This window comes from Ictidomys tridecemlineatus, chromosome 1, assembly GCF_052094955.1.
Source record: "Ictidomys tridecemlineatus isolate mIctTri1 chromosome 1, mIctTri1.hap1, whole genome shotgun sequence".
NCBI classification, from domain to species: domain Eukaryota; kingdom Metazoa; phylum Chordata; class Mammalia; order Rodentia; family Sciuridae; genus Ictidomys; species Ictidomys tridecemlineatus.
In genome coordinates, this window is record NC_135477.1 from 118997829 (window position 1) to 119023333 (window position 25505).

General features: G+C 39.0%; 1 protein-coding gene and 1 non-coding gene across 2 annotated transcripts; both read right to left on the reverse strand.

Moving 5' to 3' along the window:
* Positions 1 to 1146: 1146 nt before the first annotated feature.
* Hspa9 (heat shock protein family A (Hsp70) member 9) lies at positions 1147 to 14671 on the reverse strand. Its single transcript, XM_005327259.5, has 17 exons — positions 14467 to 14671; positions 13531 to 13589; positions 13212 to 13299; positions 12282 to 12463; positions 11158 to 11282; positions 10526 to 10599; positions 10335 to 10441; positions 9726 to 9888; positions 8925 to 9017; positions 6125 to 6334; positions 4594 to 4821; positions 4070 to 4174; positions 3417 to 3534; positions 3053 to 3147; positions 2475 to 2567; positions 2163 to 2303; positions 1147 to 1892 (listed from the first exon to the last, which is right to left on the reverse strand). Exons 1-17 carry the CDS (start codon positions 14545 to 14547, stop codon positions 1815 to 1817), a joined length of 2040 nt encoding a protein of 679 aa, XP_005327316.2. The 5' UTR covers positions 14548 to 14671; the 3' UTR covers positions 1147 to 1814.
* Positions 4474 to 4545, reverse strand: LOC120885987 (small nucleolar RNA SNORD63). Its single transcript, XR_005728772.1, has one exon. It is a non-coding gene; the product is annotated as a small nucleolar RNA SNORD63 (small nucleolar RNA).
* Positions 14672 to 25505: the final 10834 nt, after the last annotated feature.

Genomic DNA, 25505 nt, shown 5'->3' on the forward strand with positions numbered 1-25505 from the left:
TTAGATTGAGAGAGAACTGAATTACAGTTCAATTTGTTTATTTCTCCTACTGGGCACCTTAAGTCAATTGCTATAGACATCTACTCAAGTACCCTTTCCAGTAGAACCCAGATTCTGTTCAGGGTATGCTTCAGTCCCAAGGGTAAACCTTGATTAAAACTTGCTATTAATGATTAGTTGGGGTACTTGGAAATCTTGGAGGACAGTTTAGCTACCATACTGATCTGAACACAGCTGAGGTCAATCAGAAAAGCTGAGGTCAATCAGAAAAGCATCTTCCAATATAACAAACCATCTTTTATGACAGAACCATTGTAGATTCCTATCAAGTGTTCATGTGGCTGAAAACCTGAGTATCATCAACTCACACAAATCCTAATAATTTTCACACGGGTGTTACGAAGTGGACAAGTGAATTTTCTAGTTATGCAATGTAGAAATCACTCACTTCCTCCACATTAGGGCATTTTATTGTATTAACCTTAAAAATGGGAATTTCTGATAGGCATGGTGGTACATGCCTGTAATCATAAGAGGCTGAGGCTCTTAGCAATTTAGTGAGACCCCTATCTAAAATACAAGCCCCCCACAGAGCCCTATATTTCTAAATACCATTCAATTATAAAGGAGCTATGTTACACATGGTATAAGTTTACTTCAGTATCCATGAAATTCAAAGAGAAGTATGTTCAGAGACATGGGAAATAATTCTACTTAATGAGACATAAGAAAAATATCACTTAAGTCATTGGCATGTGATATTTAAAAGTACATCAAAATTTGGGACAAGCCAATACACTGAGGATGGGAAATCACAAACATATCAAGAATCTGGGTTCCTTATTTTTGAAATCACTCAAAATACATCTTATGATTACTACGTATCAGTTTCTTCAACTTAAGCCAAGCTTGGTTGTATACATTTCTAAGCTGACAGCAACCTGAATAAAAGACCTGGGCTTTGAAATAGACATCTAAAATTTGCCTGTGACTTTTTATACCAATCCTTCTGAATCTTTGGATTTGTTCGTCCCTTTATCCAGTGCTAAAAAATCCTGTTTTCTTCCTTGGAAAATATGGAAAGAGTGACATGTCATAGTCCCGAAGCTAAACTGCAGCTCACACCATAAAAACAAGAAATCAAGATGTTTTTTCATATTTATTTTTTAAAAAATCCAGAATGGATCAAAAAGAACAATCTCAAGGATGTAGGTGCCAGATGCGCCAGAGGGTAGCTAGAAAAGTATGCCTTAGGAACATTAGGGATTTAAGAACTACCTTATTTTAAGCTACCTAACATAAATAGCTTAGTTTTCCACTGACCAGCTTCCTCTGTCCCACCTATTACAACTGTAGCACAGCTAGCTCTCTTGCACTGCAAGGCCTCAGCCGAAGGACCCCGAGTACACATCGGCTATTACAGCAGTGCTCTTGACCAACTAGGATCTTCATCCTCATTATGGTCTCATTCCAGGTTATTATGGTGCATCTCCTTCATTGCGTTTGATACAGTTTCACACCTTGAAAATATTGCCACTTTAGCACAAACTAACAGGAAGTCTTTATAATGATTAGTAAATCGTCTACCCCTAACCCTTTCACATGCAGCTGAAAATTAACAGGCCAGGGAGAGAACATTGTGAACTTTGTACTGCCCATTAAATGTTCATCAGCTAATGGTCACTAAATTTACATATCAAGGAAATTATACTGCAAAAATACAGTAAAGACTGAAGGTTGCCCATTTCTGCTCAGGAAGTGCCTTCACTCCTAAGCTTCATATAGAATGTGGTCTTTTTGGCTCCAATGTACTATTACTGTTTCTCCTCCTTTTGATCTTCCTTTTGTTCCCCAGTGCCAGAACTTCCAGAGCCTTCTCTCTCAGATGCCATCTGTTAAGAAAACATTTGATACCCATTTAGAATATTAAGCTAATAGTTTAACACCAAAACAAAGGAGTGTCATCCTGTGCACTCCTGTTCCATCCTCTACACTAGTGCTTTCCCTTGATTGCTTTGACACTATCATTCCCTAAATAGAATCAAGATGGCAGGAGATGTTTTAAAATCCTATTCTCAATTCCATAAATGACAATGGAGAGAACACCAGTAACAGTAATTAAGAAAAGTAACCAGGATCAAAATACCCGTCAGCCCTTGTACCTTTTTGTATGCCATTTCAAAGAGCTTTAATGATGCCTGCTGAAGGGAGGATGCTGCCTGCCTGATGTTTTCTCCCGTTTCACTGTCTTTTCGAGCCAGGAGCTCCCTCATTTTGGATATCTCTTCTTTAAGTTTGTTGCACTTAAAAAGACAAAAATTTTCATTTTCTCAGGTCTTCTGTCCCATTATGTGTTGCAGTAATATTCAGAACACTTAAAAAAACAATCACTTGTATCATGATATACAGAAAAACAAACTTCACTCAGTGGTGATAATTCCCCCAATCTTTTCAGTTGTTTGAGAACAGTTTACCTCATCAGCAGGTAATTGGTCCTTGAATTCTTCCATCTTGGTTTCTGTGTCATGAATGATTCCTTCTGCCATGTTAACTGCTTCAACTCGTTCCTTAGAGAAATGAGAAGTTTAATATAAATGTTTTTCCAATCAAAACTCAGAGAGGTTTGAGCTAGACTCTTTTCATAAGAATTCTGATAGAAGACTAAGAAAAAACATTTCAAGCAAGGGTGTGGTCATGCACACCTGTAATCCCAGCTACTCAGGTAGCTAAGGTGGGATATTATTTAAGCCCAAGAGTTTGGGACCATAAAAAGACCCTATATGAAAGCAAAAGAGATCTGAGTAATAAGGAAAGGTGAAGATAGAGGTAAAAGTTCAGCCACATGTTCAACTCTACTTTCATGTGAGAGCTTTACTAAGATTAAGAAGCCAAGAAGATGGGCTGGGGTTGTAGCTCAGTGGTGGAATACTTGCCTAGCATTTGTGAGGCACTGGGTTTGATCCTCAACATCAGATAAAATTGAAACGAATAAAGGTACTGTGCCCATCTACCAACATTAAAAAAAAAAAAAAAAAACCAACAAAGTAATTACCTTCTTTCGCCGGTCTTCTTCAGCATACTTCTCTGCATTTTTAACCATATTTTCAATATCATCTTTACTTAGTCCACCAGAGGACTGGATTACAACTGTAAGAAAAAACATCTATGAGCTCTTTGGTAAAATTACATATCCGTTCTTCCTCTGGCCAAGGTCAACTGATCTACTTTTTCCTACTTAAAATTCACCAGAGGGCTCACTGCTTACCTGTTTGCCCCCATTCCCTGAAAAACATTATACTTCTGTAAAGAAGACTCATTCTCCCCTCAGGACAGAGAAGAAAAAGAGGTGCTCGTAACAACAGGATCTAATTCCCAACAGAGGTCCCTCACCTTACTCTTAACTGATAAGGACTTACTCTGCTGCTCACGTCCAGTGCCCTTATCTTTTGCAGAAACATGTACGATCCCATTGGCATCAATATCAAAGGTAACTTCAATCTGAGGGACTCCACGAGGGGCAGGGGGAATTCCAATCTAAAGTAAGCAATACTCAGAGTAAGATCCTTTAACAGGAGGTCTAGTGCTACTATTGTCACAACTATATGATCATTAGGTAAACAAATTATTTGCTTCCTGGAAGGAACAAGTGATACCTTCACACAGTGCACAAAACCATGAGTTTATAAAAGTGAGGGTGGTAGCTTCACTGCTGCATCAACAGGGCTTTATACTTGTGAAGTTTAGTTACATGTACAGTGAATAATAACTATAATGGCTATATTTATCCGGGGACATGGTAAATGATAGGAAACCTCTCCATTGTAGTTCATATCACTAAGAACAAAGCAATACTGATCAAAAGCCAGTAACATCATCAAATGACTCTTACATGATTAGAAGAAACATTTTATAAAGTACTTGATGAAATTTCGAAGGCTCTGATAAACACCAAAGGCATGGATTGCAGAATTCATCCTATATACATCAGCAGTTTATAGGATTTGGAGTACTATCTAACTTTAGAATGAAGCAATTGGAGAACACAATTTTCAGATTTTTCAATACCTACCAAAGTAAACTGTCCAAGAAGTTTGTTGTCTCCAGCCATCTCTCTCTCACCTTGACACACTTTAATTTCCACTTGAGTCTGTCCATCAGCAGCAGTAGAAAACACCTGGGGAACAGTGCATCACAGGTTGACAATCTAATTAAAACACTCTCCTTATAGAAGGCAAACAAGGGAAATAAAGTCACTGGATAGGAATTTATTTTATTTATTCCTATCCAGTGAATTTATTTCTGGAAGGATCCCAACGTACACTATCCTCAGAACAAAGGCCTATGTCTTTTCAGGGAATAGGAGTAGGATTGGTACAGCAAAATGGCATAGTTATTGTTCAAACTAAGCAAATGTACTATACAACGATATAGCATTAGCACAGAAGGTGTCAAGACAAAAATCAGTAGTTATTATGTGCTCAGTCATAGGATGTCATCACATACTTTTTCCTTCAGAATGATGTGTTGACAAAAACATCATTGCACAAAGAGATAATACTTCTGTGATGAGGCAAAGAGAAGGAGAGCTCTTACCTGACTCTTCTTGGTTGGAATAGTGGTGTTTCTATTAATAAGTTTGGTAAAGACACCTCCCAGAGTCTCAATGCCCAGAGACAAAGGCGTGACATCCAGGAGCAGTACATCTGTGACATCACCAGCCAATACACCTCCTTGAATGGCAGCTCCAATGGCCACAGCTTCATCAGGATTAACAGCTTTACTTGGGGCTCGGCCAAAAAGATCTTGCACAGTTTGCTGAACCTAAGCATTAAGAAGAAAAATGTCAGCCAATATTTAGGGTAACTGCCCAATAAGAGTGAGACAGAAAACTTAAGATGGAGAACTCAAGTGGAGAACACAATATTCTCCAATTAAAACACAAACTTAATTTGGTAGGTAATAAAAACCTGAATATCGTAATTCTCCAATTAAGCCAGTCAGATCTAAAGACAGAATTCTATTAAAATTATTTCATAGTTGAATTCTTGTTAATGCATTCTTTAACCAGAGTTTCTCACTTATTGCCCTTTTATATTTGATTTCCTTTATTCCTAAATATCCCTAATATTTATTATCTGGTTTCCTGCACATTAATGAAATCATTTTTAACAGATGGTGTTAAGGCAAGGGAACTTAAAATTTTGTCATCCAAGTCCTATTAACCGAAGACCAAATAATGGAAGCAACATAATAGAACTGTTGCTAACATGGGGCACATTCTTCTGTTTATTAGGACTAATCAGTACAACTAGAATAGGACCATGAATAAGTTGTTAAAATTCAGGACTCCTCTTGTCCCAGAACCCCCCACCATTAATTTTGTGCTCTTTTCCTGAGCACAAATACTTCAACAGAAAAACTAAGAAAATACCAAGGATCACTAATTCAGAACCCAGAATATAATTCTAATTCAGACTATCAAGGAAGTCTGTGCTTAGTATCAATAGATTAGTGCTTAAGTCATTATTTCTCCATACATCTATGCTTTTTCAGATTGATGTTGATGAATAAACTGTAAAGACATATATTCTGCCAGGTATGGTGGTGCATGCCTTAATCTCAGAGGCTTGGGAGACTGAGCCAGGAGGATCACTAGTTCAAAGTCAGCCTCAGAACTCAGGGAGACCTGTTCTCTAAATAAAAGACATGAATGTGTTTCAGTGGTTAAGCATCCCTGGTACCAAATAAATAAATAAGAGATGGGGGGCTGGGGATGTGGCTCAAGCGGTAGCGCGCTCGCCTGGCATGCATGCTGCCCGGGTTCGATCCTCAGCACCACATACCAACAAAGATGTTGTGTCCGCCGAGAACTAAAAAATAAATATTAAAAAATTCTCTCCTCTCTCACTCTAACCAAAAAAAAAAAAAAAAGAGAGATGGGGATATAATTTCAGTGATACAGCAACTCTATGGGACAGTTCTCAAAGACATTCTGCTTCCCTTTAACTAAAAAAGCCAAAAAGTCTCTAGTGAGGACACAATCACATCCCTCTTAAAACTGCCCCCTGGCAGTTTACATGCTGGCCCCCCTTTTCTCCATGCCAAGAATTCCATGGGTTCACACCTTGGGCATTCTAGTCATACCACCAACAAGAATCACTTCTCCTATGTCACTTTTGCTGACTTCTGCATCCTGCATAGCTTTTTGACATGGAGCAATGGTCCTCTTGATTAAATCAGTGACAATCCCCTCAAATTGAGCCCGGGTCAACTTCATATTCAAATGCTTGGGTCCAGAAGCATCCATTGTAAGATATGGCAAATTGATGTCAGTCTGCAAACAAAATATTTAAATCGCATGTTAGAAAGTTTAATGTTTTATGTAGAAGCTAGAGTAAAATATAGGAAATGGGGAGGAAATGATAGGATGGGTAAGGGGAAGCAATGCAGAATGAACTCTTAGAAAACAGCCAGGTGCAGTGGTTTGGGAGGCCAAGGCAAGAGGATTGCAAATTCAGATCAGCCTCAGCAACTTATCAAGGCTCTAAGCAAGACCGTTTCAAAATTAAAAATGGGCTAGGGGTGTTGCTCAGTGGTTAAGTACCCCTGGTTCAATCCCTGGTAATCCCCCCAAATCACATTATGTGCATATATGAACACATGACAGGGAACCTCACCTTTATGTGTAGGTAGGAAAAAAAACAATCAAATATAAATTAATAAAAATGAGCAAAGGGAAGTCAAGACTACAAAGGAGAGAGAGAAGGAGGATGGGAAGGAAAAGGGTGGGGAATCATGAACCGAAATAGAACTACATGCATTTGAGTTTGTTGGGATGAGCCCTACTACTATCTATATCTATAAAGCTTTAATTTAAAAAATTGCATATTAGTGGGGAGACCAATTGTAGTTAAGTTTAATACTCAGTAAGGGGACACAAAACTTGAAATGCCACAAAAGGGGGTCAAACCCACTTTAATTGATTAACCAAAGGCAGTGACTGCAACTTATCTTTCTAGACACAAACATTTCAAAATCCTTCTTAAAAAGGTCTATATATATTGACAACTAAGAATGGAGTGGACAAGGAAATCCCCATTCAGAAGGAAGAATTGTTCTTCCACTTAACATTTAAAACCACACTGTTTTGTGTTTTTCCCCCCTCTTTGTAATACTAGACAGTGACCCTAGAGACACTGTCACTGAACTTCATTGCCCACAGCCCTTTTTTAAAATTTTTAGACAGGTTGCCCAGGCTGGCCTCAAAATTGCAATCCTCCTGGCCTCAGCCTCCCAAGTAGCTATGGATATGTGCTACTATGCCGGGCACACATTTTTTTAACCAAGTTTTAAAAATATTCTTTGTACATATGCCTTAAGTTTGCACTCAAATAACCTGAGCTTTATACATTCCAGAAAGTTTATATATGTTAATAAAGCTGCAGAAATACTCTTATTAGAGATTACAAGAATTGAGTTACACTGCCATTACATTAATGCAGAGCAGTGAGTAGTCCCATTGTGTAACATCCAGTATTTTATAAATCCCAAATGAAACATGGGATCTTATAATGTGTTACTAAGAATATTTTGTTTAAAAGTTCAAAAAATTTTCTAGGGCTGGGGATATTGCTCAGTTGGTAGAGTCCTTGTCTCGCATGCACAAGGCCCTGAGTTCAATTCCCAGCCCTGCCCCCACCATTTTCTGAAAAGTATCCCAGAATGGACCTTCAAGAATAAAATTCCTACATGGCGTGGTGGCGCATGCCTGTAATCCCAGTGGTTCGGGAGGCTGAGGCAGGAGTTAAAAGCCAGCCTCAACCTCAGCCAATGTGAGGCGCTAAGCAACTCAGTGAGACCCTGTGTCTAAATAAAACATAAAATAGGGTTGGGAGGTGGCTCAGTGGTTAAGTGTCCCTGAGTTCAATCCCTGGTACCAAAAAAAAAAAAAAAAAAAAAAAAAAGCAACACTGTTGATCATCTAAGAAGTCACTGGGATTATGGGCATGCACCTCCATACCCAACTTTTATTACTGAAACCAATTCTAACAGCAAAAGTAATACTATTATCCAAGAGATTAAGATAAATAAGTAATTCATACAAGATCATGCAGTTAATTGATAAAATAAGGAACCCCAGCAGTTTGCCTGGAGAATCATCACTCTGTTGCTTTTCTCAGTGCTCGGATCAACTCAGGGCCTTGTGCATGCCAGCAAGTGATCGAGCACTTAGCAACAACACCCCCAGCCCCTAAAACCATCACACAAAACTTCCACTTTATATCATTTCTGGTTTGACATTTACTAATATATAATATCAACTATCAATGGGATAGTCACATTAAAACCAGTCTCTTCGAGCACTCTGCCCTTCAAAATGTCCTGGGAAGCATTAGCTGGCAGTTTAGTGACAAATATTTTAACCCTATCTCTAATCACCACATTGTGAAGTTCGGTCATACTACCTGAAGCAGAAATGAAACAACATTTAGGATGACTGTACACAACTTTGTTACTCCATACAAACCACTTAAAAAATTCAGATTTAGGCCAAGTGTGGTGGTATATGCCTCTAATCCCAGTAGCTCAGGAAGCTGAGGCAGGAGGATTTTGAGTTTAAAGTCAGCCTCAGCAACTCAGAGAGGCCCTAAGTAACTCAGTGAGACCCTGTTGCTAAATAAACACTTGCCTGGCATGTGTGAGGCACTGGGTTCAAATCTCAGCACCACATATAAATAAAGGTCTATCAAAAACTAAACTAAAATAAAAACTTAGATGACTGCATTGCTCCTTTGTTCATGGCAAAGGTTTTACGAACCAAAAAACTGTACAGAGATTACACTTCCATTGGGACAAACAGAATATACTATTCAAACAAATTCAAGTACAACCATAAACACTGCTAGGATTTTCCCACATCTTACCTGCACAGATGAGGAGAGTTCACATTTAGCCTTCTCAGCAGCTTCTCGAACCCTCTGAAGTGCCATATTATCTTTGGTCAAATCAACCCCTGTCTACAAAGTGATATGACATTACCATTAGTGAGGTGATAAATACTACTTAAGTTGCAGTAACAATGCAAAACACCATGAAATGCAGCCATATCTTCATAAGCAAACATAAATTATTTTTCATTAACCGTAAAAATCTGTGGGGAAGAAAAGAACTTATTCTTAAACGGGTATCTATCTGACTGGAGTCAGGAGACTGAAATGAATGATTTTCAGCTCTTTCTGGCTCTAGAACTCCTAATTCAAAGAAGGGATCCCTTAATGCCTTTTCAAATACTCTATAGTGATTGACATTATTCCCATTCTAAAGCTATAATAACCAGAATAGTTCATTGCCCATGAAAGTGAAACACAATTATTTCAGTAGTTGTTAAGAGCAAAAAGTTGTAGAAAAAAAGCCAAGAGCATCCTGGTGTGATAGTGCATGACCGTAATCCCAGCTGCCCAGGAGGCTGAGACGGGAGGATTGAGAGTTAAAAGCCAGACTGAACAACAGAGATATGCAAAGCAACTTAGTGAGACCCTATCTCAAAAAAAAAAAAAAACCAAAAAAACAAAACAAAAAAACCCCCAAGAGTGGCATGCGTGAGGCATGGGTTCGATCCTCAGCACCCACATAAATAAAATAAAGGTACTATGTCAAGAGTATTCTGAACAAAGAAATTCTCAAATTCCCCATGTTCACACTTATTAACCACAATGGTAACCAACCTCTCTCTTGAACTCCTTCACAATGTGTCGTAACAAGGCCTGGTCAAAGTCTTCACCACCAAGGAAAGTGTCCCCATTGGTGGATTTCACCTCAAACACGCCTTTCTGTATTTCCAGGATAGAAATGTCAAAAGTGCCACCACCTAAATCATACACAGCAATGCTAGAAAGAAAAAGAAAGCCTTATGATACAGAACTTATCCCAAGGACTGAATTTCAACAACCAAAGGAAGTTAAACTTAGCCATTAAAGTATAATCATGATACATGCCTAAGTGACATTTGAGCATACATTAACACAAGGCCCCGATTTTAAAAAAAATATGGAAAATGCAGAGAGAAAATGAACTCAATTTTTAGTATCAGTAAGACAGCACTCAACCCGGTTTTGGAGAAATACTTGTCAACATGAATATCAAGAGAAAAATAAATGATCAAGGCCCCAAAGTAAATAATGGAATGATCTTAAATAACTTGAAGATAAAGGAAGCACATTTTTACTCTAAATACAAACAAAGCTAAATCAATAAAAAAGAGGATTCAGAATGAGTCTCATGGCTACATGACCTTAGTTTCATGCATCCAGGCTGGACTGTATTTACAAACTTACATTTTGTCTTCAGATTTGTCTAAACCATAGGCCAGAGCAGCAGCTGTGGGTTCATTAATCACTCGAAGCACATTCAGTCCAGATATCTGGCCAGCATCCTTAGTGGCCTAGAGAAAACAAAGATAAAAGCATTTTCCCCTACCTTGTGACCCAGGCAACATTTTGTAAAGAAGAAAGCTAACTGATCTCACCTGCCTCTGTGAATCATTGAAATAAGCAGGGACTGTGATTACAGCATTTTTTGCTGTGTGACCCAAGTAATTTTCTGGAAAAGAATCAGAATAAATTTAATCATGGTATTATGCCACAAAAAACAAGCAACAGAATTATTAACATAGCCTCGCAACCTGTGTCATCCTTTTAAGACCAAAGACAACGCACAACACTGGTCAGTGTTTTAGCAAGTAATTAACATGGAGACAAGACCCTTTAAGAAATACTCCAAAATTAAAGACACTGGCTGAAAACTCAAAAAAAATCTCACCTCTAGTATGTTAGTGAAGGTTCACCAAGTCACAATAACCTTTAGACTTAAAACAGCTACTAGTTTTTAAAACGCAAAAGTTATAAGCTTTACTTAATAGGGACAAAAGCTTAAGGTATAGCCTTTTGACTTTCAATATGGAACGCTAAACTCTCCAAGACAAAAGCAGCAAGCCCACATACTACCAGGAAAACGTGAAATTAGGAGGTTGATATAGTGAATAATAAGAGTTGTGCCTTTCCTAAGTTTTCTGTACAAAGGGCATGACTCAGCTACAGAACAGTGGGGTAATCTCAGGTAAGTCAAAATATTCAAACTTTTCCAGATGTGAACACTCACCTGCAGTTTCTTTCATCTTCATCAACACAAATGCTCCAATTTGACTTGGAGAATACAGTTTTCCATGAGCCTCAACCCAAGCATCACCATTGGAGGCACGAACAATTTTGAAGGGAACATTTTTACTGAAAGCCACAGAGAATTATATGAGATAACTGGCTAGTTCGACCTACCATAAAACAAAGTTATGTCACAAATGTCCACTATCCACCCCACAAGAGACTCATGAACAAAGGATAATTTTATAACATCATTTAATGAAAATCTTTAGAAAATAATAAAAATGTGTACATGAATGCTTAAGGTAGCATTCATTCAGATGCCAAAAGTGAAAATAACCCAAATGTCCATCAAATGACAAATGGTTAAACAAATGTTTATCTATACAGAATATTATTTAGTATATCTACACAGAATATTATTTAGTCATGAAAAGAAATGAAAATTGATATAAGCCATGAGATAAGGACGAACCTTAAATTACCCTAACTGGGAAAAAAAACAGTCACAAAACCCAGTGATTACTATAGAACTGACACTCCAATTAAAGTTCAACAAACCAATTAAAAAAAAAAATTGGGGCTGAGGTTGTGACTCAGTGGTAAAGCACTTGCCTAGCAAGCATGAGGCACTGGGTTCGTTCCCCAGCACATTAAAACAAACAAAACAAAAAAATAAGATACAGGTACCATGAATATCTACTAAAAATATTTTTAAAAATTATACAAAAACGGGTAACTCTACATGTCTGGTATTTTTAACCTGAAATAAAAGCAAACTCAAGTGTCGTCCCCCCACCCCACATCGCCCTGCCCTGTATCTGTATATATCTGAACAATACATGATAGAACCTGTGCCATTAACTTATTCTGCCATTGATTCACATAGTTCAGGAATATCTCATAAACCTTTACATGCATGATCAACACAGCAAATATTGAATCCAAGAAGGCAAAAATGAAGTTTCCTTTGTAAGAAAGGATGTACCCCTATTTCGGAGGCATGGATTCCCCTCTTGATTCCCAACATGTAATCCACTAAAGAAAGATGTTTTGAGGATCTTAAACTGCTAAGAGTGTTCTGTTTGGCCCTTGCAAATAACTATGTTTTTTGCTATTACTCACATGTCTTTCTGTACTTCAGGGTCATCGTATCGCCGGCCAATGAGACGCTTGGTGGCATAGAATGTATTGTTTGGGTTGGTGACAGCCTGTCGCTTCGCTGGCATCCCAACAAGTCGTTCACCATCTGCTGTAAAGGCAACAACGGAAGGGGTGGTTCTGGCACCTTCAGCATTCTCCAGCACCTAAAGTCCCCAAAATAAGAATTAAGATTCTAGTCACCACCAGCATCTTTTTTTTTAAAGTTGTAGATGGACATAATACCTTTATTTTAAAATTTATTTTTATGTGAGGCTGAGTATTGAACCCAGTGCCTCATACATACTTGGCATGTGCTCTACCACTGAGCTACAACTCCAGCCCACCAGAATATTAACAGCAACTATTTCACAAAGGCTTAAATACAGCATTAACTGGCATGCTTTACTACTGTGAATTCTAACTCAGCAAATACCAACTCTTGAAAGCATTTAACAGTTTGGTATCTTTAAACTTTTAACTTGAAAGAACTCACAACTATTCGGGTGCTCTAAATCTTGGTAACAACCCAGAGGGAATAAAGATGTTACATGCAAAGAGTAAGTAGGTTCAGAGTAACGGCCTTTATCTAGAAAGCTCTTGCATGTGTGACTCCATTTGCTTCTAGCCTGCAACCTCTCATCTTGGTTCAATATATTTAAAAAACTGCTGCACTATTACACTGCAAGCCAGTCTGGCCTCTATCCCAGGTGAATGTTTTTCAATCCCATGGGGAAGTGAAATTCATTCAGTTATCAGCATCACAAAGATTCTCACCTCACAAATCTTAAGAAACCAAAAGCAGCTTTTAAAATGCAAACCAAACTTCAGAATTCCCATCTAAGCCCCAAAGCACATAATTCTGGAGTGGACACTAGCTACTCCATGTGACCCAGAGCTTCTTATCATGCTCACCTTTGCTTGTTTACCCTCCATAACTGCCACACAGGAGTTGGTAGTACCCAAATCAATACCAACAACTGCGCCCTTGATTGCTTCTGATCTGTAAGATATTTAAAACAATGTCATAGTTATTACCTTATTACTGGACTCCAAATCAGAAGGAAACACAAATATTTGATATGGGAGGAAAATAGTGGTACACTACATTATAAATAAGCAGGTTGAAGTAGTGCTTCTCACTAGGATGGGTTATTAAAAAAGGAATAGTTAATCGTAAATATAGAGACCGTTAATATGTATCCTCTGTCAAAGGAAATTAAGTTATACTTACGCATAATCTCTCCTTGAAACAAACCTAAAAGCCTCATGACTAAGGCCATTCCAACCATCCTAAAAAATAAAAAACAGTTGCATCAGTCATCAACAACATAAGAAAACTTAGGCTTGTTCTAATTATTTAAGAGTTTTATGCATCAGCCTGAATGTGTGTGTACTCAGATTCTAAGTAAATCAGAAGTTTGTGCTGACCTTGTCAAGGTATTAATGTTGTAGAGCCATTAAAAAAAGGGGAAGGGGGGGTTAGGCAGAAGCTTTCCATGTGGATAAAAGACGTTTTATTACTTTGTTAACATCTAACCTAGGACTACTTTCAAGCCTTCCATTAAACCCACATCTGAGTGGATAGCTTCAATTCTCATTCACCAAAGATGTAGTTTTCGTTTTAGATGAAGAGCAACCACAACCTTCTTTCTTGTCCTTACTTTTTCTGATGTACAAACGAGTACAATCTTCTACTTAAGATTTTCTGTTCCTAAACACGAAAACTGAAGCTGAAATTTGATTTTGGACTTCTTCAGTCATTTCTCTTCCTTTATTCACCACACCACCGGGGTCCTACACACACTACTCTGCATAAAGGAAAACCTGTCTGAAAATGAAACCTATACTAGCGGCTCCCTCCCAACAGGCTGCATCCCTCTCCCAAGGCGAAACCTATCCAACCAGACACAGAACAGACTGTTAGGACCACCACCTCGTAATTCGTGGGATAAGAGACTAGATCACGAGTAGTGTGACTCAGCAGGACCCGAAGGGCAGAGGAAGAGGGCCCAGAACTAGGCCTTAAGCCGACAACGCTAAATACTTAAGTCCGTTACCTTCTTTCCCTCGTGATTTTCCCTTGAAGAACCTGACCCTGAAGGGCGCGGCCTGCCCTACTGAGTCCTGAGACCGTGAGCCGTTTCGGGAAGGCCCGACAGTTTCTTACCTGGTGGCGAGCGGCCGTGGGGCCCCGGGAAGCTGCGGCACCCACGAGGCGGGCTGCTGCGGCTCGGCTAGCGCTTATCATGGCGGCTAGACCTAAGGAATAGGAAGAAGCAAAGAAGCGCTCGGCTGGACGGGAGGAGAGCGGCGCGGTGGTGGCAGCGATTCTGGAAACCTCCAACCACGTGGGGTCGTGGGGCGGAGATTGGGCACTGAGGCCCAGAGAGCCACTTTTCCAATGAGGCGTCGCCCGCGCCGCCTGACCAGAACCTACCCGACTGCCGCTTCCGGAACTAGGGCGTGCTCATAACGTGCTCCGAAGCATGACTGTTGAAAACACTTTGCCCTCCAGTTTCGGCCGCAGCTGCTGAGAGGATAGTGAAAAGCGAAGAGGTGGAGATGGATATTCAGGCAGCGCCTCAGACAGCCGCGGTCCCCAGCTTCAAGAAAGACTCAAGGTCACACGGGATAAATTGCGAACCGATTACAGACTCCTTGCGTCAGTTGCGTGGAGGGAGGAGCTTGTTGCGCCTACGCAGGTGGCATTGAGCTAAGGCTCGAGAACGCATGCGCGCAGAGACTGGTGGAAAACGGAGTGGGAGATTAACAGTGTTTATTGGATGCCCCCGCCCAAGCGAGTTTGGGCCGAATACAGCTGAGAGCGAACCCGAGCGCGTGCACTGTGCGCGTGGACGTTTTCCCCGCTCCCTTCTCTCGCGGAGGGCGCCATCTTGTCCTGGGGCTTTGTTTTGTTTTTTGGTACTGAGGTTGGAACCCAGGTTGCAAAACCACTGACCTACATGCCCTGCTCTTTTTTATGTTTTATTTTGAGACGGAGCCTCGCTAAATTCCTTAGTGTTTCGCCAAATTGCTGAGGCTGGATTTGAACTCGCGATTTGAACATCCTTTGGAGCCGCTGGGATTACAGGCGTGCGTTGCGCGCCCTACTGGGGGCTATGTTAAGTGCCATGGTTTGTTCATAATTTGAAATACACCTAGGTATAGAGACCGTAGACAAAACTTTTGCTGTGTTTTACCTCGGGAGTCTCGGGTTTCCAGCCTCTAAAGCAGCGTTTCGTTCAGAGTTTTGGGTCGCCCTAAAACTAATCATCGTGCAAACGATCAAGGAAAAAACTACTTGAGCTCAGGCTCTTCCCCTTTTACTGTGCTGGCAGAAGGCCTCCTCTGTACCATTTCAAACCTTGTGCTGGTTGTAAAATGTCAGTTACTCCTTTGTGACAAGTTTCACATTTTTTATAAAAGGAATTCATTGATTCCACAAACTATGTGTTAGGCACTTTTCTAGTTGGTGGGAATACAGTAAAAGCAAAACGTGTTCGTTGATGAGAGGACAGTGAGATTGAACTTGATTTTGATGATGAAGCCATTTGTCTTTGAAGTCCTCTTTCAAAAGAGGAAAATGCTTAAAGCCCCTACTTCCTTATAAATAAGTACTGTATTATTAAGTGGTCATCACTGCAAGGAATTGTGAAGGAAATGTGGAAAAATTGGGAAGGAAAGAAAATAATTGAAGAGTTTACATTCTGAGGGGAAGAAAGTGAAAAATAGAAAAGGTGCTGGACTTGGCTCACGCTTGTAATCCCAAAGGTTTGGGAGGCTGAGACAGGAGGATCGCTAGTTAAAAGCCAGCTTCAGCAACCCAGGAGCTAAGCACTCAGTGAGACCCTGTCTCTAAATAAAATACAAAACAGGGCTGAGGAGGTAGCTTAGTGGTCGAGTACCCCTGGGTTCAATCCCCAGTACCCTCACCCCCAAAAGAAAAAGTCAGATGTAATGTTGGTCATAGATTATGCAGATTCTAAGATTTTTTTAAAGCCTCCCACACCCTCTTTTCTAAGCATTAACTATTATTATCCTCACTAGTCTACTTAAAAACTCTTTTTCAAGATTCAGAGATAGGCTTTCCTAAGACATCAAAGCTATAGGCTCATGAACCGTATTTGTAGAGATTTACATTTTAAAACAGAATGCTGATGAAGGGAAATAATACTAAATAGTGAAGCAAAATAGAAACAACATTACATCTTTATGTTGTATATGACAGGGAGAGACTGTTCTCAATTCTCTGTGCAGTCAAGAGGCTAAGAATTTGCTTTTTTTTTTTTTGTTCCATACACTTAAAAGCCTCAAAGTACTAATCAAAAGAATTCTGGAATCAAATTATGTTTTCTAAAGGGTGTCTGAGACCACGATTGTGTGGGTATGACTTTCCAGTGGTTTCTCCAGGCGTCTTGCAAATATTCTCCATAACCACAAGGGGGATGTGGTAGTGCTAGATATTCAAAGCATGAACCTGAGAATGAAGGCTTTTAATATTTGCCAGTATAAAAGACAGGCTTCTGCACTGCCTTGCAAATTACCATAGCCTACAGCCTGAAGGCTGGAAGAAATGAATCTGATTCTAAGAAAACATAAGGGTTCAAATGAATAAGAGCAGACAAATCCTCAGCCAAGTAGTGTACATCACAGAACTCTAAATAGAGATTGGCATCTCACTGTTAAATTGGGAAATGGAAGGAAGTGGTGCATAATTTGCATGAATGTTTACTAAACAGAACAAGTGGCTGTCCAATACCTGTGCATAGTGTGTATGTATGTATATATATATTTTAGTACAGGGGGTTGAACTCAGGGACACTTAACCACTGAGCTACATCCCCATCCCGTTTTTTAAAATTTTTTATTTTGAGACAGTGTTTCACTAAGTTGCTCAGGACCTCATCAAGTTGCTTATACTGGGCTTGAACTTGCAATCCTCCTCCCTCAGCCTCCCCAGTCACAGGGATTACAGGCATGCACCCCTGTGTCCAGCATATCATTTTTTTTAAAAAAAATATTTTTTTAATTGTAGTTGGATACAATATCTTTATTCTATGTATTTATTTTTATGTAGTGCGGAGGATCAAACCCAAGGCCTCGCATATGCTAGGCGAGTGATCTACCGCTGAGCTACAACCCCAGCCCCATATCATACTTTTAATAATATTCTGGGGCTACAGCCATTAGTAGGAATTTTCTCTAGTAATTAATAGTAGCTGTTAAGTGTTTACTTAAGCTCCACAAACTGCTCTAGATTCATGTACATTTTATAGTGGAATGTCAAAACATGACCTAAGTAAAGGTTGTATTCTCATTTTGCAAATGTACAATTTGAAGCTTAAGATTGATTAAATATGTTACCTGGGGTCTTATGGCAATTGAATGGTAAAGTTAGAATCTGGGTCAGTCAGTCTGACTCCAGAATCTACACTGCCAACAACCACTGTTCTGCTGCCTCATAAACAAACAGGATCTGATGTTTCACCTCTACATTTACATTTATAAAATCTGAGTTTTATAACACTGGCTTAATCCATTATTAACAGCAGTTACTCTGACAATGGAATAAAAAGAAATACTTTAAATTTTTTAAATGTAGTTTAAGGGGCTGCGGTTGTAGCTCAGTGGTAGAGCTTGCCTAACATGTACCAGGTTCGATCCTTAGCACCACGTAAAAATAAATACATAAAATAAAGGTATTGTATCCATCTAAAACTAAAAAAATATATTTTTAAAAAATGTAGTTTAGGTTCCAAAACAACCTTAAGGAAAATTTGGGGCTAACCAAGTGTGATAGCTCATGCCTGTCTGAAAAATAAAGTAAAAAGATATGGGTATATAGCTCAGGGTCAGAGAGCCCCTGGGTTCAATCTGTAGGACCCCTACTCCTACATACATACATAAAAGAAAATTCCAGACTAGGGATATAGTTCAATGGTAGAGGGCCTACCTAGCCAGTACAAGGCCCTGAGTTTGATCCCCAGTACTGTTCAAACAACAACAAAAAAAGGTTGGAAAAAAATTAATATAACTCAAGGATCAAATTTGTATTTTTAAAGCAAAGTCTCTAAACTGATGTCTCGGGAGACATTTTATTCAGTCTCCTGAAAGATGAATGTCATATGTGGTAATTTCCAACTTCCAAAAATAAAAATGAGGCATGTAGGGGCTGGGGTTGTGGCTCAGTGGTAGAGTGCTTAGCATGTGTGAGGTATTGGATTCGATTCTCAGCACTGCATATGAATAAATAAATAAATAATAAATAAAGGTCCATCAACATTAAAAAAAAAAACTTTTCTCTTAAAATGATGATTTGTCACTTTGTTCTTGAATTTTTTTATAGCTGCATCAGATTTCAGGAAATAGTTCCCACCTTTCTTCTTTGGCATCACTATCAGAATGCCTTATGCGATGTTGCTCCTCTCAAGCAGAGCTTGCCCCAGTGAAACGTAGGAAGTGTTAGGGTGGGTGGGTGATGTCTCTGTCCCCAGGGCTGATGACAACTAGTAGGTTTCATTCTCTGTTGAATGTCTAATAATCCACCAACTTGCCTGCTTTCTAGTAGGAGAAGGAAAGAAATAGAATGACCGTGAAAGAAAAGTAGAGGAACAATAAATCAAAATAAGATGTCACTTTCATTAGATAGGACATTTATATTCTAGTGATAATCAGTTACATTGCACAGGTAGAAAACAATCTTGGGAGCTGGGGATATAGCTCAGTTGGCAAAGTGCTTACCTCACATGTACAAGGTTCTGCATTCAATCCCTGGCAACACACACACACACACACACACACACACAGGCAGTCAGTCTCATTCTGGATACGTATTCAGGTATAGGACAGACAAAGGACATGAAGCCCCTACAGTAGGACTGACAAAACCAGAGATTTGGCTCTTTATGAAGATCCATTTAATGCTTAATTTTTAAGGATGTAGTGACCTTTTCTAAATTTTTTAGTGTAAAAAGCCAGAATGATTATTCATTCTTGTCCAGCATAATATAGCAAAAAGAAGTTTTAAAGTAGGAGTGAGCCAGAACTTGGGTTCTAGAGACACACACAAAGGACCTTAAGTGTCATTTAAAGACTGAAGAGAAACAATGAATTGCCCAGTGTCACACAAACAGTATTAGCTTCTGCTCTACCATCTCCTTTTTTTTTTTAATGCTTTTTAGAAATCGCCCACATGATTTCACTCAATTAGTACAGTATCTTTTCAAATGTTTACAGATAACCTGGTTCATATATCCACTTCCTCACTTCTTAAGGCACATGATCAGTGAAATTATGTCAGCTGTTTTTCAATTTGCATGGATTACTTGCTTTATGTGAAGGGCTTTTGGACTGAACATTTATGTCCCCACAAAATTCATATGGTAAAACCTTACCAGCATAATATTGTTTGGAGGTGCATCCTTTGGAAGGTAATTAGGTCATGAGGATGGACCCACATAATGAATTAGTGGCCTTATAGAAAGAGTGATGAGAGAGATTTCCCTTTATCACGAGGAGCGCTCTCAAGAGAACCCAGCCATATCCTAATACTGGATGTCCACCTCTAAAACTGTAAGAAATAAACTTTTGTTGTTTAAGCCACCTGATCTATAATGTTTTGTTATAACCTGAATTGATCAAGATAGTTTCTAAGCTTCCCCACCCCTGCTTCTCAACTATCAGTAGAGGAAATGCCTAGATTTCTACAGGTGACAAAGGTCTTAATGGAAAACTACTTGGGGAAGTACAGGCATGGTCTCAATATTCACAGATCTAGAATTCTGAAAGAACAGAGAATGTCTTCTCCTCCTTGGTGGGACCAGCAAGACCCCTACTGGCCAGTTACCCATTTCCTCTCAGAAATGGGCTCCTGGACTGGGTATGGTAGTGCACACCTGTAATCCCAGCTACTAGGGAGGCTGAAGCAGGAAGATTGCAAATTTGAGGACAGCCTGGGCAATCAAGTGAGAGCCTGTCTTTAAGTAAATAGATAAAAAGTATGAAGGTATAGCTCCGTGAGTACAATCCCCAATACCAAGAAAAGAAATGGGCTCCTGGTATTCTATCAGTACTGACTGCACTTTTTGGATTTTTTCCTTTTGTTTTGTGGTGCTGGGGTTTAAACCCAGGGCTTTTTTTCATACTAGGCAAGTATTCTACTATGAAACTAGCCCCCACCAGTCCCAGCTCAGGTTCTTCATGTCTTCCCTAATTCTTCTGCAGTGGTCCCCAAACTTCAGTAGAAGTCAGAAGCTTATTAAGCATTGAGAGCCCTAGCACCCGACATTCAGACACTGATGGTATGAGGTGGGTCAAAGAATCTGCATGTTTAATAAGTTCCACAGGAAGGAGGGAAGGGAAAATGAAAATACTGGGGAATGATATTGGCCAAATTATATTGTTATATCATGTACATGTATGAATATTTAGCAGTGAATCCACCATTATGTATAATTATAATGTGCCAATAAAAATATGGGGAAAAATTTCTCCAAAGGATTTTGATAGGAGTAGATATTAAAGTCCACACCTTATTTAGAAACATCTCAAGCACTGTGATATCTTCTTTCCTCTAAACTTTTTCATTACATATCCCTAGTAGAAGAATACATGTGGAGCTAGGCATGTTGCTTAGTGATAGGGCACATGCTTAGTATGTGCATAGGCCCTGGATTCCATCCCTAGCACCAGACGCACACGCACACACACACAAAAAAAAAAAAAAAGAGAGAGAGAGAAATATTTGAACTTATACCCCAAGATGTGTGTGTGTTTGTGTGTATTTATAAACTACCTACATGTATATAGAACCATTACTAAACATACATGAAAATGGAAAAGAAATATAAATATATTTAGATATTTCTTTCCTATATCCCAATGTATCTCCTAAGTTACTTGTACTACTCTTGCTATACCACCCTTGAATTATACCATCCTGTATGGAGTGCTTTTATTAGGCAGAGGAAAGGTCCAGTTAAGTTCCAAGGTGTGTCAAGGATCCCCGAGTTAACCTCAGCCCAGATTTTGGTTTAAGTGCCAATTCCTTGTTTATGTAGCTAGTGCAGTGGGGTGGAGCAAGGAGTTGTGTATGTGCATGCCATAACTTGAAGGAAGCCAGTTTATCTGAAAGGAACCCTATGACCACTTATTGGGAGTTGGGGAGGATATGTGAGCATGATAGCTACCTACCAAGGGTCTCATGAACACCTGTCCTCCATAGAATAATTAACTAGCTTTTCTTTCTTTTTTTTTTTTTTTGCAGGGCAGGGATACTGGGGATTGAACCCAGGGACTCTCTATCACTGAGCTATATCCTCAACCTATTTTACTTTATTTTATGTTGAGACAGAGTCTTACTTTGCTGAGGCTGGCCTCAAATTTGGGATCCTTCTACCTCAGTCTTTCAAGTTGCTGGGATTGCAGGCATGTTCCACCACGCTTAGTTTTTTTTTTTTTTTTCCCTTCATTTCTTGAAAGAGACTGTTTCATCAGTTTCATTATGTTGCCCAAGTAGCTAGGGTGACAGGCATGTGCTGTGGCATCCAGCTATTGGCAGAATGAGACTCCACAGAGGCTGTGGATGCATCTAGCTGCTGTACTCTGCAGCTTTGCATAGCTTCCCAGAAAAAATTCTAATCTTCCCTGGAATGTGTGGGGATATCTGCCTTTGTGTATATGTATATTGTGCTGCCCATTTCTTTCATTATGGCGTATCTCTGGCCTGAGCTGGGGAGTTAATTTTCAGGATCCCATATACTTGTCAGTTTTAATGGCTGTCTATATAATCTTATTCTTTCTTGAGATACATAAGTTTATTCCACTGAATCTTGTTTACTCCCCCCTCCTTTTTTTTTTCAGGGTATAGGAAAAAATCTGCATTCCTTTCTTTCTTTCTTTTTTTTTTTTTTGAAAGAGAAAGAGAGAGAGAGAGAGAGATTTTTTTAATATTTATTTTTTAGCTTTTGGTGGACACAACATCTTTGTATGTGGTGCTAAGGATGGAACCCAGGTCGCACACATGCCAGGCGAGCGCGCTACTGCTTGAGCCACATCCCTAGCCGCATTTCTTTTCTTTTTCAAACTTTTGTTTGTTATTTATTTATTGTGGCACTGGGGATTGATCCCAAGGGCACTCTACTACTGAGCTACGTCCCCAGTCCTTTATTAATTTTTTTTTTTTTTTTGGTATTGGGGAGTAAAACCAGGTGCTTTATCACTAACTACATTTCCAACCCTTTTTATTTTCATTATATATATATAAATATATATATTTATATATATTTATTTATTATTTATTTAATTTATTTTTTTAATATTTATTTATTTTAGTTCTCAGCGGACACAACATCTTTGTTGGTATGTGGTGCTGAGGATCGAACCCGGGCCGCACACATGCCAGGCAAGCGCGCTACCGCTTGAGCCACATCACCAGCCCCATTTATTATTTATTTATTTATTTATTTATTTATTTATTTTTGGTACCAGGGACTGAAGCCCAAGGCATTTAACCACTGAGCCACATCTTCAGCCCTTTTTTACATTTTATTTAGAGACAGGGTCTCACTGAGTTGCTAAGTGCATCACTAAGTTGCTGAGACTGGCTTTGAACTTGTGATCCTCCTGCCTCAGCCTCCCACACTGCTGGCATTACAGGTGTGCATCAGCATGCCCAGCCTTTTTTATTTTTTATTTTGATACAGGGTCTCACTAAATTGCCAATGCTTTCCTTGAACTTGCATTTCTGCCTCAGTCTCCTAAGTTCTGGGATCATAGGCATGTGCCACCACGCCTAGGGGATCTGCATTTTTAAAATGTTTCTGAAAAAAAGGGTGCATTTCAGAATCCAAATTAGTGTTTGATTTACTTTAAGGGTGTACACAGGAAGCCACTGGATGCAACAAGGTATCTAATTGTCTTCTCTGAAGTCTACCTCTGTGGATCTGGCAGGATCACTTGATGAGAAATCTCAGCAAGAGGGCTCATACACCATACTGGGGAAAAAATTAAACTGACATAGTGCTTGATATTTTGAAGGAGTCACTTAGGTTCTGTCTATTACTGCAGCGTTCAAAACATAGACATAGTTCAATGCTGTGATTAAAGTGACTTTTGCCGTTAGCCTCTTTGTTCATAAGATATACTGGTGGACTAGAGCCATTTCATCATTTGAGGGTATAATGGTTAGCTAAAGCTATTTTTCTCCAAAGGGCTGGTTATTTCTTTAGTTTTTCTCCAAAACTTCAGCTTCAGCAGGAAGGAACCATAAATTCTGTGACATAGCTGCCTTCTTATCTATCTGGGGAGTTATAGACTATACATATAAGACAATTCATGTACCTCTGCATAATGAGGTGAGTTTTATAAATCATAAATCTTCACTTAACATGCAGGTGATGTTGGGTGCCAGGTTTAGAAAAACTAATGTAGTTGCCAAGTTCATGAATGTCGTAAATCATTCATGCTAAGGTAGCCCAGAATCTGCTGTCCTCTGAGGCAGACCAATTTCAAGGTGGTTGTTAAACACAAAAATGAGAGTCTCCATGATTGTTTTTCAAAATCAAATGCACTTTTTATTTGAAGATTAAAACCAAATTATCTTTTTTTTTAAAGTTGAAGTCAATTTTTTGATATCCTCCTCACCCTCAAATAATCAATAATATCTTTTCTTCCCTGGTCCCTGAATTCTGTCAGAAATACATCACAAAATACATTACCTGTACATTTGCAATCCAGATCTTTAATGTGCTGAAAATGAGATTTAGACTTTTCAATAAATCTTGAGGCACATTATTAGAAAAAAATCCTGGAGTTTTGGGGGGTTGTTTTCTTCTTGTTCTATATTTTATATGATGTTGCCATGGATTAAACATATACCAAGGAGTTGAGTATAGATAGTCCTCTTCCACACCGCCTGCCTCTCCAGGCAAATGAAGGGAAGTAGATTTTCTGTATATTCGGGGTAGATCTAAAGAGATGTGATCCCCAGGACACTCAAGGCTGGGCAGTATGGATGAGTCCTTCTAAGTTCTATAGTTTATACAGACTCCTGAAACATGCACATTAAACTGAAGTGTTTTTTTTTTTTTTCTGAAAGTTCCTCACTTGGTAGATGAAGAAAGCTATGAGGATGGCTATAATTGAGGAAGGAAAACCTACAACTTTTGGTGAGAAGCACTCAATAAAGAAAACAGAGAGAAAATTAGTTTTGAAGGAGGCTATTAGATGTTTGTTTGTTTGTTTTTGCAGTACTGGGGCAAGAACCAAGGGGTACTGTATGAATGAGCCATATCATAGTACAATAATCCCACTTACTCTGTGAGTCCTAACTCTGGGGTTTGTAAATAACTCCTTTCCTACTTATGAATTTGCAAAATCATGTATGTGCTTTCTGTAATTGAATTTATCTTACAAAAACACTGAGAAAATAATTTCTTGCCAACTTCTTCATTCCTCATTTCTCTATTTCCCACTGCAGTCTCACTATTTTTTTATGCTTCTATACTTTTCCCAGCTATCTGTAATGTTCTTCTATCCTTATCCAAATGCTGAACTTCTACTCATCCTGTAAAACCCACTTAAATTTCACCTTCTCTGTAAAAGTTCTCTGGCTTCCTGAGGCAGAGCTTAACACTTGGTTTTCTGTGATTCTAGAGCATTCATCCACAGTGTTCAGACATATTAAAAGGGTTTTAATAATTTATTGGCATATCCATCCCTCTCACTGATGGTGAGCATCTCAAGAACAGGAACAGAGATTTTAGTAACCTCAGTATTGCTAGTACCCCCTGTATAAGGCATGAAGTGGAAATTCAGCAATTAAATATTCTCTTTTTATATTACCCTGCTTACCTGAGCACTAACATACATCCTTGGTAGAGAACAAAGCTGTTTTTTAAAACCATTTTACTTTCTTTTTTAAAAAAATATTTGTTTTAGTTGTAGGTGGACACAATAACCTTTATTTTATTTTTATGTGGTGCCAAGGATCGAACCCAGAGCCTCATGTGTACTAGGCGAGCGCTTTACCACTGAGCCACAATCCCAGCCCCTATTTACTTTATATATATTCTAGTTGTAGATGGACACGATCCCTTTATTTATTTATTTATTTATTTATTTTTATATAGTTCTCCCCAACAAAGCTTTTTAAAAAATATTTATTTATTTTTTTAGTTTTTGGAGGACACAACATCTTTGTATGTG

Excerpts from the sequence above, each read along its gene's own strand:
- Hspa9 (XM_005327259.5), bottom strand. The coding sequence starts at position 14,547 with ATGATAAGCGCTAGCCGAGCCGCAGCAGCCCGCCTCGTGGGTGCCGCA. Across the intron at positions 12,464-13,211 it reads TGGAGGGTAAACAAGCAAAG|GTGCTGGAGAATGCTGAAGG; the intron begins GTGAGCATGATA and ends TGGGGACTTTAG. Across the intron at positions 1,893-2,162 it reads TTGAAATGGCATACAAAAAG|ATGGCATCTGAGAGAGAAGG; the intron begins GTACAAGGGCTG and ends TTTTCTTAACAG.